This window comes from Thunnus albacares, chromosome 7 (genome assembly GCF_914725855.1).
Source record: "Thunnus albacares chromosome 7, fThuAlb1.1, whole genome shotgun sequence".
NCBI classification, from domain to species: Eukaryota; Metazoa; Chordata; class Actinopteri; order Scombriformes; family Scombridae; genus Thunnus; species Thunnus albacares.
This window is the reverse complement of record NC_058112.1, coordinates 9,752,529-9,765,334: the sequence shown is the minus strand read 5'-3', so window position 1 is coordinate 9,765,334 and position 12,806 is coordinate 9,752,529. Positions and strand designations below refer to the sequence as shown.

Sequence of the window (12,806 nt, the reverse complement as noted above, 5' to 3'; positions counted from 1 at the left end):
GAGGGTAGCAGGATGAGGTCTATTAAAAAGTCATCAACCTTATTGTTAAAGTGGGTAACAGAATCCTTTAAGGGAAGGGAGCGGTGTTAGTAGAGCAGGACTATAAAAGCAAATAGCAAATATAAAGCAAATAGTGAGAAACAGTTAAGCAGGGTAAGAAACAGAAGTAGATAACACTGAAACTGAATCAATGTTTTATTGTTTCACAATGGCAGTACAGTGGAATTAACAGTTGCTCATGCTATTGAGTTTATGTGTACGTTACTGACATCTCTTACAGTGTTTCACATTAGTAAAGGTGAAGACTTATTGGTTATTGTGTGAATACCTTTGATTTACATTACAATCAAGAAGAAAACAGTTATACTACTTGGATGTGATGCTGCATTGTGTGCAATACTTTTGCTGTCATTGACATTCAGTAGAGTGACACGCTGTACAAATGATTCATTTAGCTAATGCTGGTACACATCTGTGAACGACTCCACAAAGAAGGCATTTTATACAGTGGTGTGTGTGTGTGTGTTGTGTACATTCCCTTTTACATTTAACGTACACCTGTAAAGCAAACAATATCAGAGGCAAGAGAACGTGTTTGCTGACAAGTAAAGAGACCAGTCAGAGTCAACAGCTTTCACTGGAGACATTAAGGTCATTAAGTTAAGGACAATGAACTTAATCTTTCAGCAAACACTGTTGACATACATACAGAAATGAGTTTGCTGTAGTAAGTTTGAGAAAGTCACATTTCCTTAAGGCCCCTTTTAAACAATAAAGCTTAACCGTCCTTCTCTTTCAAATACAATACAGTTTTTTTTTCTTCTTTTTTAACCCACCCAGAAAACATCTTGGGGGGTGTCAAATCAAGATACAGTACAGGCTATAAGACCACGCTGTAAATCAGCAGTTCTCAACCTGGAGATCAGGCCCCAAAAGATCATTTTTGGAATGTGACAAATATGAATATTTGAAGGCCAGTTAATTAAATAGGCTTTTAAATAAGTTTTAATAAAAAAAATGACTTCTTTTTTAGATTCACTGTCCTGTACATTACAAGATCGCACCAGGGGGGTTATGAGAAGGTTGAGAACTACTCCAAATTTATATGAGGCAAGCCTCGGTCTCAGGTGTTCCAACATGGAACAAATGATCACTCAAATTGGCAACGTGATGGATTAACTAAACCCGTCTGCCAGCAGTATTCAAAAGACACAGTTGGCCCATCTCTAGAGCTGGATTCACTGAATGGGACTGTGATGAAAAGGACTGAGAGAAACCCTCAGCCGGAACAGACGGGGGCCTTTCTGCGAATCTGCCAATTAAGGTGGAGTTAAAGCTTCTGCTCAGCTCTCTCAGTGACATCACCAGATCTCCAAAAAAAACACAAAGGGATCTTTGTGATGGACGCAGACAAGCGGAGAGTATCTCTTTGAAGCTGATCAACAAGTAAACTACAAACGGCTCCATCGAGGACTCTTCATTCAACAGGATCACAGGAGATATATTAGCTTCCACTGATGAACCAGCCTCTGGTTTGAGTCGCAATAAAAACAATGAAAGCCTGTCCACAGTATCACAACAACACACACACATAAAGCTCCTCTGCTTCAAAATCAGCTGCTGGCTCAGAGTTAAACATAGCATAAAAAAAAAACATTACAGTTAAGCATGATCACTGTGTGCATCAGGAAATAGTCCAGTGGTGGACATGGTGCAGCATTCATGGTAAGTTAGTGTTAAAGAATCACATTCATTGACAATTTCTCCGCCAATTATGACAAATGAAGATAAAATATATAACACAACAAAAAGTTTCCAGAACATCCCCCCCCTATCCCTTACACTATGACCGTGGTTATACACAGACACCTTATCAAACAGCGCTCTACCTCGTGTTGAAGGTGCATAAAGGTGAACAAAGTATTTACAGCTTATTCAGCTTCACAATCATTAACAAATCCCATTATAAAAAGAGGCTCTCACACTCATTAACAAACATGTTTCACTTTGACCTCATCTCTCACTTTCAGTTTGCAAAAGAAATAGTCCAAACCCCCCCCCCCCCAAAAAAAAATGCATTTGACTGTGAGGTCAAAAGTACATGAAAAAGGCTGACCAATTCAACTAACACACAGACTCCTATTGCTTCCTTTTTGAAATACAAACATAGTGGTTAAAAAGCATTTCATTTTACTAATTCCAAAAGTGGTTTTTACCAGAAAAAGAAATATCCAAGTATGGTATCATAGCAGAGGTTAGTCTGCTAAATGTGCTGCACAGTATGAAGGCTAGAGTTTTCTATGAAAGTATTTGAAGGGCCCAAATTCATTTCCAGCAGTAATTTCCCAAAATAAGATGAAACTATTCAGATATTGTGATGAGTGCAGTGGAGAACCAGACCTGACCTGATGAAGACTTCTATATTTTCATCCAGTGCTTACAGCCTGGCCACTTGAGCCGGAAACAAAGTGAGACAAGCACACACAAGAAAACAATATTTCTGACAAATAAAAACAGCACTGAGTGACATAAGATGTGAATGGCTATAAGAGCACGGAGCTGCCAAGTGGCACAGTCTGCCAGGCAGGTGTTTATCAGCCACTGTGGCCCAGTCCTTATCACCCACACTGGTTGGAAACAGTCTCTATAGGTCAGATGAGACACACACTTAAGAAAAACAGACACCCAGGAGGGGACAGCGGGTGATAGATGACGTCCCAGGGTGAAGGCAGTGTCTATAGTGTCTTGGTGTGTGTGTGGGGGGCCTCGAAGGCACAGATATCCAGTGGCATTCCCAAGTTTTCCCTGGCGGAGGGGGGCTCAGGAGCAGCAGAGGTTGTCTATGACCAGCGTGACGTCAATACCGTACACCTCCAGCAGGTCGACCAGGAAGGAGTGATCGCCCTGGGGATCCAGCCCCATGGCCCTCACGTGCTCAGCGGTGAGGGTGGGATCCTGGCTCCCTGCTACTTCTGACAGGGTCTGGAAGATGCGGTTATTCAGCTCCATGAAGAACCTTGAAGACGAATGAAAACAACTGCATCAACATATGCATTCAAATAACACCGGCTTATGATTCAAGTGCATGAGTGACTACTAATACTCCGGTCGAGGACTCACAAAATGAAAAGATCCTCTTCGTTTGACGTGCAGTCTCCATCCACCTCCTGAGAGTACAGCAACATTTGCCTGGAAAAAAAAAAGTCATCATGTATCAGTATGAAATCTGCAAAAACAGGATGCTCAGACTTCTGATTTTGGTGGCAAAGCATGATGATTTTCCTTGAAATACAACAAAATCACTAGCCAGTATCAGTATTATCAGCCATGTTAATTTTGCAGCATAGTTTCTTTAATAGTAGAACAAATTCATTTTCAAAAGATTTTGGCACATGTATCCTGTTCTACAATATTTCCAGGCTAGCATGAACAGGTGGTTATTTCTGATTTTTTTTTGTTTTCAGTAAATGCAACAACTAAAGTGAGAAAATCTGATGACATTTACAAATTGTAATTGATCTATTTTACAAAAAACACGCTATTTTATCAATATATGACAGTGTGCAGGATACCTCTGTTCACTCAGTTTCCTGTACTTCTCCTTATCTGCAGCATTCAGTCGCAGCAGTGGCTGCAAATGGCTCCTGTGAGTTTTCACATTCTGGTTGTCAACGTAGACGTCGTACAGTTCCTTCTTCTCCTCGAAAATCTTCTCCGTGGTGCCTTAAAACACATGCAAACATGTTGATACATAAGAAATCATTTCCACAGATAACAAACGGTGGTGGGTGAACCATTAACGATAAAGCTGCACTCACAGGCCACATATGACAGCTCCGTTTCCAGGGCTGTGATGTCAGCTATGTTGATGTAGAAGAAAGGCCGTAATTCAGGCACAGTAACTCCAATTCCAGGTAAGGAGACATTGGCCAGGCAGCAACAGCAGTACACTGAAGGAGTGCAAGAACATATTGAATTAAAAACCTCCTTGAAAATAAATCACGCTTTGGTTGCAACATTACTACATTTGTTACATCCAGATCATTTCCCTTATTTAAAAGAGAAATGAGGACAGAGTGTGTGTTACAACCACCAGATTACAGGTGCAATGCAATACATTAGCTAACTACAGAAGTGGAAATGAGGAAGTTGGGAGTATGTTTGAGCATGTAGGTTTAAGCTTTCTTACCCCTGTAGCAGACCACACCTACAGGCGGAGGGGAGAAGATGAGGATACGTTTCCTAAGCATCGCAAACTTCCACAGCACCATTATCTGCTCCCCGAAAAACTGGATGAACTGGGACATGCAGCCGGCTGGGTGGGTGATCTGCAGGGAGGGAATAATGCTTATTTTTTATGGCACAAGAAACCTTGTGAGAAAACCTGCCATCACCAAAAAATATAAGTGTGCTTTGCTGCGTTCAGACCTTCATTTCTGGGTGCATACAGCGGTTGATTGTGGTAACACTCCACGTCGGGCAAGCGGTGACCAGGCCGTTTCCTGTAGGGGGAAGGACTGCCTTCTTATCTTCATAGAAAGCCTCCAGTGGAGAATACTGGCCTGGGCACTGCAACTGGTGTCTATAAAGCAATGACAGGAAGAAAATGAGAGAAATTTTTATCTAGTGTGAGTAATCCAAGTCTTTGCAGATTTCTATAATTAAGCAGATGGAGCTTTCTTAAGTGTATTTGAACAAATCACATTTTTTTATTCACTTTTGAGCTTTATGTACATTCATGATCTGTCAGTACTGTGCTACCATGAAAGCACTGCATTCTCCGAGAGTTTTAAAGACAATCGATGTAGCGTGGATACACAAATTACTCACACTTTCACTATTTCTTACACACTGTATAAGAAAATCTGTGTAAATTTTAAAAAAAAACCCAAAACAATAGACACTATTTAGATCCTCCATATTGCATGATGTCAGTATGTTTGGATAGTAACCACTTCTTGTTTAACCACATCACTTAATTTCAATCATACTACTCATTCTTCAAAAATTACAGTTTGACACATCTGCTTGCTGCTGCAGAGTGACTGTAAAGCCACAGCAACCACACAGAAACATCTAGAGTACCGCACTCCTTTCAGATGAATGCAGATCTACTTGTATTCGTCAGTAAACCTGAGCCGCCTGTATTTATAACCTGCAACAGTGGCTGTGTAATATATTTATACATAGTCAATGAGGAGATAAGCTTTCGTGAGAGGACTGAAGCAGAAGAGCAGATGAGAAGAGAAGGCTGTCAAGGTCGCCTCCACATCCGAGCCTTGACATCATACAAAAACTGCATGTAAATGGGCTCCTGTGACTGTAGCTGTGACTGGGACTCTGGGTTCATGTTTAATAGATGAGAACATTTTCAAGACGCGAGGATAGGAGAGAGGCAGAAAAAAAACAACAACCTGTGAACGCGGTTGGGTGAGAAGTAAATAAGGTAAACAGACTACAAATAGGGTGGCGCCAAGGTGACAAACTGAGAATAAACAAAAGACTCACACATACACATACTGGTATTTAATGCACAACACACAGTAGGGCTGGGCAATATGTCAATATTATATTGATATTGTGATATATGACTAGATATCGTCTTAGATTTTGGATATCATAATATTGTCATATGGCATAAATGTTGTCTTTTCCTGGTTTTAAAGGCTGCATTACAGTCAAGTGATGCAATTTGCTGAACTTACCAGACTGTTCTAGCTGTTCTATTATTTACCTTTACCCAACAGTCATCCCTACAATAATATCTCAATATTTGATTTTGTCCATATCACCCAGCCCTAACACACAGCATGCCTTACCTGACTTGGTTCTCCAGGAAGTGCATGTAGCGGTAAAGCAGAGTGTAGGAGGGAGACAGAATTCCTACAGACTTCATCCTCGCTCCTCGCTCCAGCTCACTCTCCACAGGCATGTTAGCGAAACAGGCCAGCCCAAAGTAACAGCCTTTACGAAAATATCTACCCCGAAGCCAAAACAAAGAACAGGAGTAAACACAGAGTGACAGATTTCTAACAGGGCTTTGAACAGATCTGTACTCCTCTAAAGAATTGATTTTGTGAAGGGTGGGGGCAAGTGAGTGAGGTACATACATGAAGTCGTTAGTGATCCGATGGGAGCCGCTGGCCATTGACTTGAATTCAACTCCATCAAGATTGATGTCATGAGGCAAGCACCACTCTACCATGTTCCCTGCCGTTCACATGCACAAAATCACACAAACACACACACACACACACACACACACACACACACACACACACACACACACACAAAAACACAAAGTAAACCATGAACCTTCTTCCCGTATTGTTGTGCCTACTGTCACTGTCATCACTTTCATCTTGGCCACTTCCTCTAATTCTGCATGTCAGTCCTCAAATAGCAAGAGGTCAGGGACAGTGGGAAAGCACTGACTCAGCTACTGTAACTTACTGAAACTGGCATACTCCACATATAAAGTTCTTTTGTGTTTATGGACTATTAATTGTAGATATTGTCTGTTTTTAACAACAGTGATGCCAACGATGCATTTCTACAACATGTTCCCAGTTACAGCAGCTTGGGCTTCAAGCCTACAATATGTTTGACATTTGATAGATTTATGGGTGGCTTGCAAGAACTGGAAAGCCAGGCCAGACAGTTTATTTCAATAGATCTGGAGGGATCCTCCCAACAAAATGATCATTTTATTCCTATCTTAGTATTGTCTCAACATTTGAAGTGTTTGACTGGGCTGACAGCAACATCCTCCAGCATTATGACTCAGTTGGTGTGTACTATAAGTACACAGACAAAATAAAAAGATATCACTAATCATTTCAGGAATTATAGTTATCCAGTCAATCCACAATTTTCAACATGAAAGATAAATGATCAGAAGCTCTTGCTATGTGCAGCTTGCTTACCTGATCTTGTATCAAAGGTAACCACAAACACAGCAACGATCTGGTCTTTTTCCTCCCATTGATCCCTCAACGAGAGGCCGGGGAAGAGCACATTCCGATCTGTACCGAGAGGATCCGGGCGATGCCACCCGTGCCCACAGTGCTCTGTTCGCGGGCGGCCCGGGTATCCGTCCCCGCTGGCAACAACAGCTGTTAGGCTCCCAGTGGGACTGCAGGTGATGGTGGCGGCGGTGTTGCCGTTGTTGCTGCTGCAGCTGCTGCTGCTCCACCCAGTACCAGCCGCAGTGCCTGTCGGTGTCCGCCCGACTGGTTGCGAACTTTTCTCCGCCGGTGCGACCTCCTCCCGCGGCGGCGGCGGCGGCGCCTGGCTCGGATCGGGCGGTGGGATCTCCTCCCAGTCCAGCAGCGGGGCTCGGTCCGACTTTTTCACCATGGTGCTGCTGTCTCCGAGGACTTAGGAAGGGAGAAAAATAACACAACAGTCGGATGTCCAGATGAATCGAGCAGGCTAAACACGCTCCTGTGTTCGGATCATGATTTCCTGCCGCTCGCTGGGTTGTTTTCTATCTATTTGTAAGCGTGTCACATCCACTGACGGACTGCTTCTCTCCTGCCTCACTGTTTTGATGACGTCGCTGACTTCCGCCCACGTGTCTACATTACTATTTCATGCAATGACCTAATTTTTGTTATGGACTATTTAGTTTGCCCATAATAGTATATATTCTTATAACTTCATACAGAGGTTCGGCTACAGTGACTGTTCAGTCCCGTGCATGATCATTTATGGTGCTTTATTTCATTTTTTATTTAAATGTGATTTTATAGTTTTTGTGATAATCCCATAACATCCATACACACTGCATAAATAAACTGTCAAACTGTTGTTCACACAATTAACAACCACTTTAAAGTCAGGTGTGTGGTTTATGAACGACTCAGCCAATCACAGAGCTAGATGTGTTAACCCGGTAGCATCATATATTTAAACAGGAAGTCATTTACATATGTTGCGCGAAATTCAAACGTGGTGGTGGTTGTAGGGAAGGCGACTTGCTCGTGAGTATATATGATAAACATACATTATTACTCAGGGTTAAATCACACACCGATGTATACATTTATGACCACTATATGAGGCATCTTTTGAGCTTGCAAATAAGTCTGAAGCTTGACTGGGGTGCTGCTTTTCAAGTGTTCTTGATTGGTAAAATGTCCCTAAAAGATAAATTAACAAATAAGTCAGTCAGTAATGTTTACTTATTAACAATATATTTATAATATGTGAGCCAGTAGTGAGTTTAGAGTGACCTTGTATCATACTGGTCATACTGTATTTAGACTTACTTGTATAGAGATTGAGAGAGAGCATATCTTATCTCAATAACAATTTTATTTCCTGTTTGCCCCATAATCTTCCCAGACCTAAAAATCAACTCTAGTGTCATTCCAATTTTTAAATCTGTCACTCTGTCAGTTTTTTCTTGTCTCTTAAGGCCGTCAAATCCACAAATAAGCATCTTAAAGGAAACCTTTGTCAAAACTCAGGCCCCAAGCATGGCGATGTTGTTTGACGAGATCAACCAGCAGCTGGACTTCTCTAGCTGCGGAGATGAAGGAAGCAGCAGTGACAACAGCTCTGATGACTACGCCTCCAGGATCCGAAGTCCCAGCTCAGCGTGCAGGACGCCCAGGGTGCAACGCCACCGCAGCAGAAGCAATACCTTGTCTTACCCTTTACAGTGCACCAGCCCCATACCTTATGCTTCCTGGAGTAAACTGAGGCTCTGCGACTCTCCCAGCACGCCCAAGGTGGGGAATAATTCAGACTGGTATGCCCCCTGTGGTCTTGGGAGATTTCTTAAAGTGAGCCTCAATTGTCAATTGTCAAACTAGTTTAACTTCAGAGGAATGAATTTAATTTCTCTTCCTCTCCCCCTCTAGAGTCTGCTATCTAAGGCGTCCCAGCCTTCCTCCAGCACTAAGATAAGTCGGCATCAGAGGACCCTTCGTTTCGCCTCGGCTGCTGCAAACCTCATTCATGCACCCTCGGTCAACGTAAATCCTTTCACCCCTGACACGGTGCGCAAGAACAGTGAGCAGCTCAGGAGTGATGAAGATGATGATTATCAGCGCAGGTAAACTACTGCTTTGATGTGGTACTGTAGACCCGTACTGCAGAAACACCTGTGATTCCTAAGCATCTTAACTTACCTGTATTATGATGGTTTATACCAAATTTGAGCTATTTTTTTTTTTTTTTAAACGATAAACATGTTCCCCACACACTGCACTGAGGCTGAAATTGCCTTTATGACATGTAGTGGGACATTGAAATATTTCAAATGCTCCATCTTTCTGTTTTTACTGCTCCTACACAGAGGTCTGACTGTTTTATCCCTTACTAATGCAGTTCTGTTCACAAAATAGAAAGGTCTGAAGGCCCTTTTCATCTTTCAGGTTGAAACACAGTTTAACGTCATCAGAGGAGGATGATGAAGCCTTTCTCCCACCAAAGGTACAACTATTTTTATCAGTGCTTTGTAGTGAATAATCCTCCCTCTCAGATGCGTTTGATATGATTTCATCATGAGGCTTTGTCATCTCTAGCTGCCTCCTCAGCTCCTTTTTTATTTATTTATTTTTTTGTCCAAAATTACACCCTGCCAGTCCTACATCCGGGATTTCGCAATGGAATCTCCGGCAACAAAAGAAGAGCTGTCAGAATCTTCATAACATAACACTTTCCTCGTGGAAGTACTACCATATTTGGTGAAAGACAAAAAATGTTTCTCCTGGCTGTAAACAAAGCTCCATCTCTGACGTGTGTTCCTTCTTTAGAAATTCTTTGGTTTCACCACAAGGCCCTCCGTCTGTTTATCTGGCAGAGGCGAGCTGTCCAAGCCTTCATGCTGTCACGGTATGAGAGCGAGTTCCTGGAGCTGGAGTGCGTTGGCGTGGGCGAGTTTGGGGCAGTTTACAAGTGTGTGAAGAGGCTCGACGGTTGCTTGTATGCCATAAAGCGCTCTCGCCGACCCCTCGCGGGCTCTGCCAACGAGTGAGTCAGCAGCATGGCGCTGTCTGCCAAGTCATAGGCAGCCGCCTTTTTAACTTAAACAGATCAGTCCACTCCTTTGATTTAGCTGCTGAAGTGAATCAGATTTATCACTAACAATACTTCATGTCCTCACAGGCAGCTGGCTCTAAAGGAGGTGTATGCGCATGCTGTTCTTGGGCACCATCCACATGTCGTTCGCTATTATTCGGCGTGGGCAGAAGACAATCACATGATTATTCAGAATGAATACTGTGATGGTACGTTTTCTCATTAGCGTGAAAAGCACAGCACATTAGGTGAGAGATTAAATGATGTGGTTTTGATACTGTCATTGTGTGTGTGTGTGTGTGTGTCAGGTGGAAGTGTCAACGATGCCATCATGAAGAAGGAGGTGCAAGGTGAGCTGTTTTCAGAGGCCGAGTTGAAAGATCTGCTATTGCAAGTGTCTATGGGTCTAAAATACATCCACAGCTTAGGCCTCGTACACCTGGACATCAAACCAAGTATGTCTCATTGAGCAGTTTATGTTTCTCACACTGTCCATACTGAATCTAAAGAAGTCCCTTGTGCCTAAAATGTGCGTTGCTTCATCTGTCTATAGGTAATATATTCATTTGCCAGCGTTCCAGCACAGGTGCAGCGGGTGAGGGGGAAAGCGAGGAGGATGATGACAGAAGCATTTCAGCAGGAGTCATATACAAAATTGGTATTGCTGATATTTGATGAATTACTGCACTAAATGTTTGTTTGCTGTTAATTCTCATTCTTGTTGCGTTTCTGCAGGGGATCTGGGCCATGTGACATCAATCAACAGTCCTCAAGTTGAGGAAGGGGACAGCCGCTTTCTGGCCAGTGAGGTTCTGCATGAGGTAAAAATGTTGTATAGCGGTAAAAGGAAAAGTCATCTTGGGGTCTGAATTGGTTGCACCTCACTGTAGGCTTATGGGGGAAAAAGAAAAAAAAAGTCTCTCTGCTCCCCAGGATTACAGCCACCTTCCCAAGGCAGATCTCTTCGCTCTGGGTCTCACAGTGCTGCTGGCAGCTGGAGCTCCTCCTCTGCCTCAAAATGGAGATGAGTGGCACAGCCTTAGAGAGGGGCAGCTCCCCAAGCTGCCACAGGAGCTCTCGCCTCCCTTCAGAGGCTTGCTACAAGTAACCCGATTTCTAACAAAAAGAGATTTGATTTAAAGCTGCCACCTGTAGCAAGAACAGCACTCGAATTCACTCTTGTCACCCGCATAGCTTGTTGAAAATTCCTTTTTCTTTGTGTCAGTTGTTGCTAGATCCAGACCCGACGAAGCGGCCGTCTGCCAGGGAGCTTTGCAAGCACACGGTCTTAAGGGAGGGGAGGACTGGGAGGCTGGCTGCTCAGCTACGCAGAGAGCTCAATGTAGAGAAGTTCAGGACAGCCATGCTTGAAAAGTAAGAAGGGATAATGAAGGATAATTGAAGCTCTATCCTGATTTCTGGGTTTCGGGCAACTTGAATTTAAATATCCCCTCCAGACATAAAAATACTCTGCTTTGAATAATAATTTATGTCCAATATGGCTTTTCCACAAAAAATAACTAGTTTAATTAGAAATTCTTAAAATGACATCTACTCCCTCTCACTCACTGGAAAAAATCAGAATCTATAAATATTTAAATATTGTTAATTTCAGAAGTTTAACTGATGGACACTAGATGTCTCCTACTTCACTGAAAATCCATTCTCTGTGAATGTGCACAGTTGCACACTGTACCATGATTGGCTCCAAACTAGTTGTGATGTCACAAATTGTGCTTGTTGGTAGGCATCTTAAACTCAGATTTAAAATAAACACAGAGAAACTTTCTCCCTTCAGCATGTGAATGTGAAAACAGCCTCCTAGTGTCAAACTCTGCACATTGAAGATCAAATTTCCAAATAAAGGAACAATAAGCAAAACACATTTTTGAGTGGAGGGAGACTTTAATGTTCTTTGGCATCAGGAGCTGTATATGTGTTCAGGATTAGGACTCGACCCCCAGAGACAGCTTTAAAGTGATATCTACCAAAAAATAGAGACCCTACTCTCACATGGAGTGTTGCAGTACATATGAAATACCTAAAAGTACTGAAAAATCTCTCTAATGCATGGCTAGTGAACTATGGAAACAAAAGCTTTATTTAAAAAGGAAAATGTGAGGGGAACTTCCTATTTTTGTGGTTGTTTTTAGACTGAATTATATAAACATGACCAACAGGCGTTGCAGTTTCATGTTTCACAGAAAACAACCTACTCACTCTCTAATTTAACTTTGTCCTGTGAATTTTATGAATTGCTCCTTAATGCTAATGCCAGTTAAAATCATTCACTCGTTTCTTCTCCCTTCTCCACAGAGAGCTCCAGGAGGCTCGTCAGGCAGCTCTGTCACCCAAGCAGAGCCTCCCTCCTGGGGTGAAACCCCCTGCTAAGATTGGGTCTCTACCCAGAGCAGGGAGGAGGCTTGTCGGTAGAAAGACGGCACGATCCAGGAGCTTCGGATGCCCTGGATATGGAGTCTGATGGGGCAGTGTGAGGACCATGTGCCTGTCCTTTTGTTTTGATGTTTAATGTAACTCCTTCTGCAACCAGGACATGGTAAAATTGTACAAATCTTGAACTTTCCGTTTACCACACAAGGTTTGTTGTTCTAGAAATGACTGATGATATTGGACAGCACTGGTCTTAAAGGACGGATTTGACTCACTTTTCTTCAGTGATAATTTCAACATCATGTAACTACTGCAGACCAATTGGTATTTGACCAGTTGTTTTATTTTATTTTTTACTGTAAATAAACATTTTAAGCATTTTA

General features: G+C 42.5%; 2 protein-coding genes across 4 annotated transcripts; one reads left to right on the top strand and one right to left on the bottom strand.

Moving 5' to 3' along the window:
- Nucleotides 1-182: 182 nt before the first annotated feature.
- On the bottom strand, nt 183-7,803 carry dennd11 (DENN domain containing 11). The gene is made up of 9 exons (XM_044355756.1): nt 6,927-7,803; nt 6,111-6,210; nt 5,820-5,978; nt 4,429-4,582; nt 4,190-4,328; nt 3,819-3,950; nt 3,573-3,723; nt 3,121-3,189; nt 183-3,016 (listed from the first exon to the last, which is right to left on the bottom strand). The coding sequence occupies exons 1-9, from the start codon at nt 7,357-7,359 to the stop codon at nt 2,821-2,823; spliced, it is 1,533 nt and encodes a 510-aa protein (XP_044211691.1). The 5' UTR covers nt 7,360-7,803; the 3' UTR covers nt 183-2,820.
- Nucleotides 7,804-7,898: 95 nt separating this feature from the next.
- wee2 (WEE2 oocyte meiosis inhibiting kinase) lies at nt 7,899-12,806 on the top strand. 3 transcript variants are annotated; one of them, XM_044355753.1, is made up of 12 exons: nt 7,899-7,985; nt 8,475-8,738; nt 8,871-9,064; nt 9,387-9,444; nt 9,815-9,984; nt 10,120-10,241; nt 10,341-10,487; nt 10,586-10,690; nt 10,768-10,853; nt 10,966-11,136; nt 11,258-11,406; nt 12,349-12,806. In XM_044355753.1, exons 2-12 carry the CDS (start codon nt 8,484-8,486, stop codon nt 12,512-12,514), a joined length of 1,623 nt encoding a protein of 540 aa, XP_044211688.1. In that variant the 5' UTR covers nt 7,899-7,985; nt 8,475-8,483; the 3' UTR covers nt 12,515-12,806. The 3 variants fall into 3 exon arrangements, with proteins under 3 accessions (XP_044211688.1, XP_044211689.1, XP_044211690.1); XM_044355754.1 differs by having other exon boundaries at nt 7,905-7,985; nt 8,404-8,738; XM_044355755.1 differs by having other exon boundaries at nt 7,931-7,985; nt 8,423-8,738.

Excerpts from the sequence above, each read along its gene's own strand:
- wee2 (XM_044355753.1), top strand. The coding sequence starts at position 8,484 with ATGGCGATGTTGTTTGACGAGATCAACCAGCAGCTGGACTTCTCTAGC. Across the intron at positions 9,065-9,386 it reads GATGATGATTATCAGCGCAG|GTTGAAACACAGTTTAACGT; the intron begins GTAAACTACTGC and ends TTCATCTTTCAG. Across the intron at positions 11,137-11,257 it reads CCTTCAGAGGCTTGCTACAA|TTGTTGCTAGATCCAGACCC; the intron begins GTAACCCGATTT and ends TCTTTGTGTCAG.
- dennd11 (XM_044355756.1), bottom strand. The coding sequence starts at position 7,359 with ATGGTGAAAAAGTCGGACCGAGCCCCGCTGCTGGACTGGGAGGAGATC. Across the intron at positions 6,211-6,926 it reads TACCTTTGATACAAGATCAG|GGAACATGGTAGAGTGGTGC; the intron begins GTAAGCAAGCTG and ends TGTGAACGGCAG. Across the intron at positions 3,951-4,189 it reads AGGTGTGGTCTGCTACAGGG|TGTACTGCTGTTGCTGCCTG; the intron begins GTAAGAAAGCTT and ends GCACTCCTTCAG.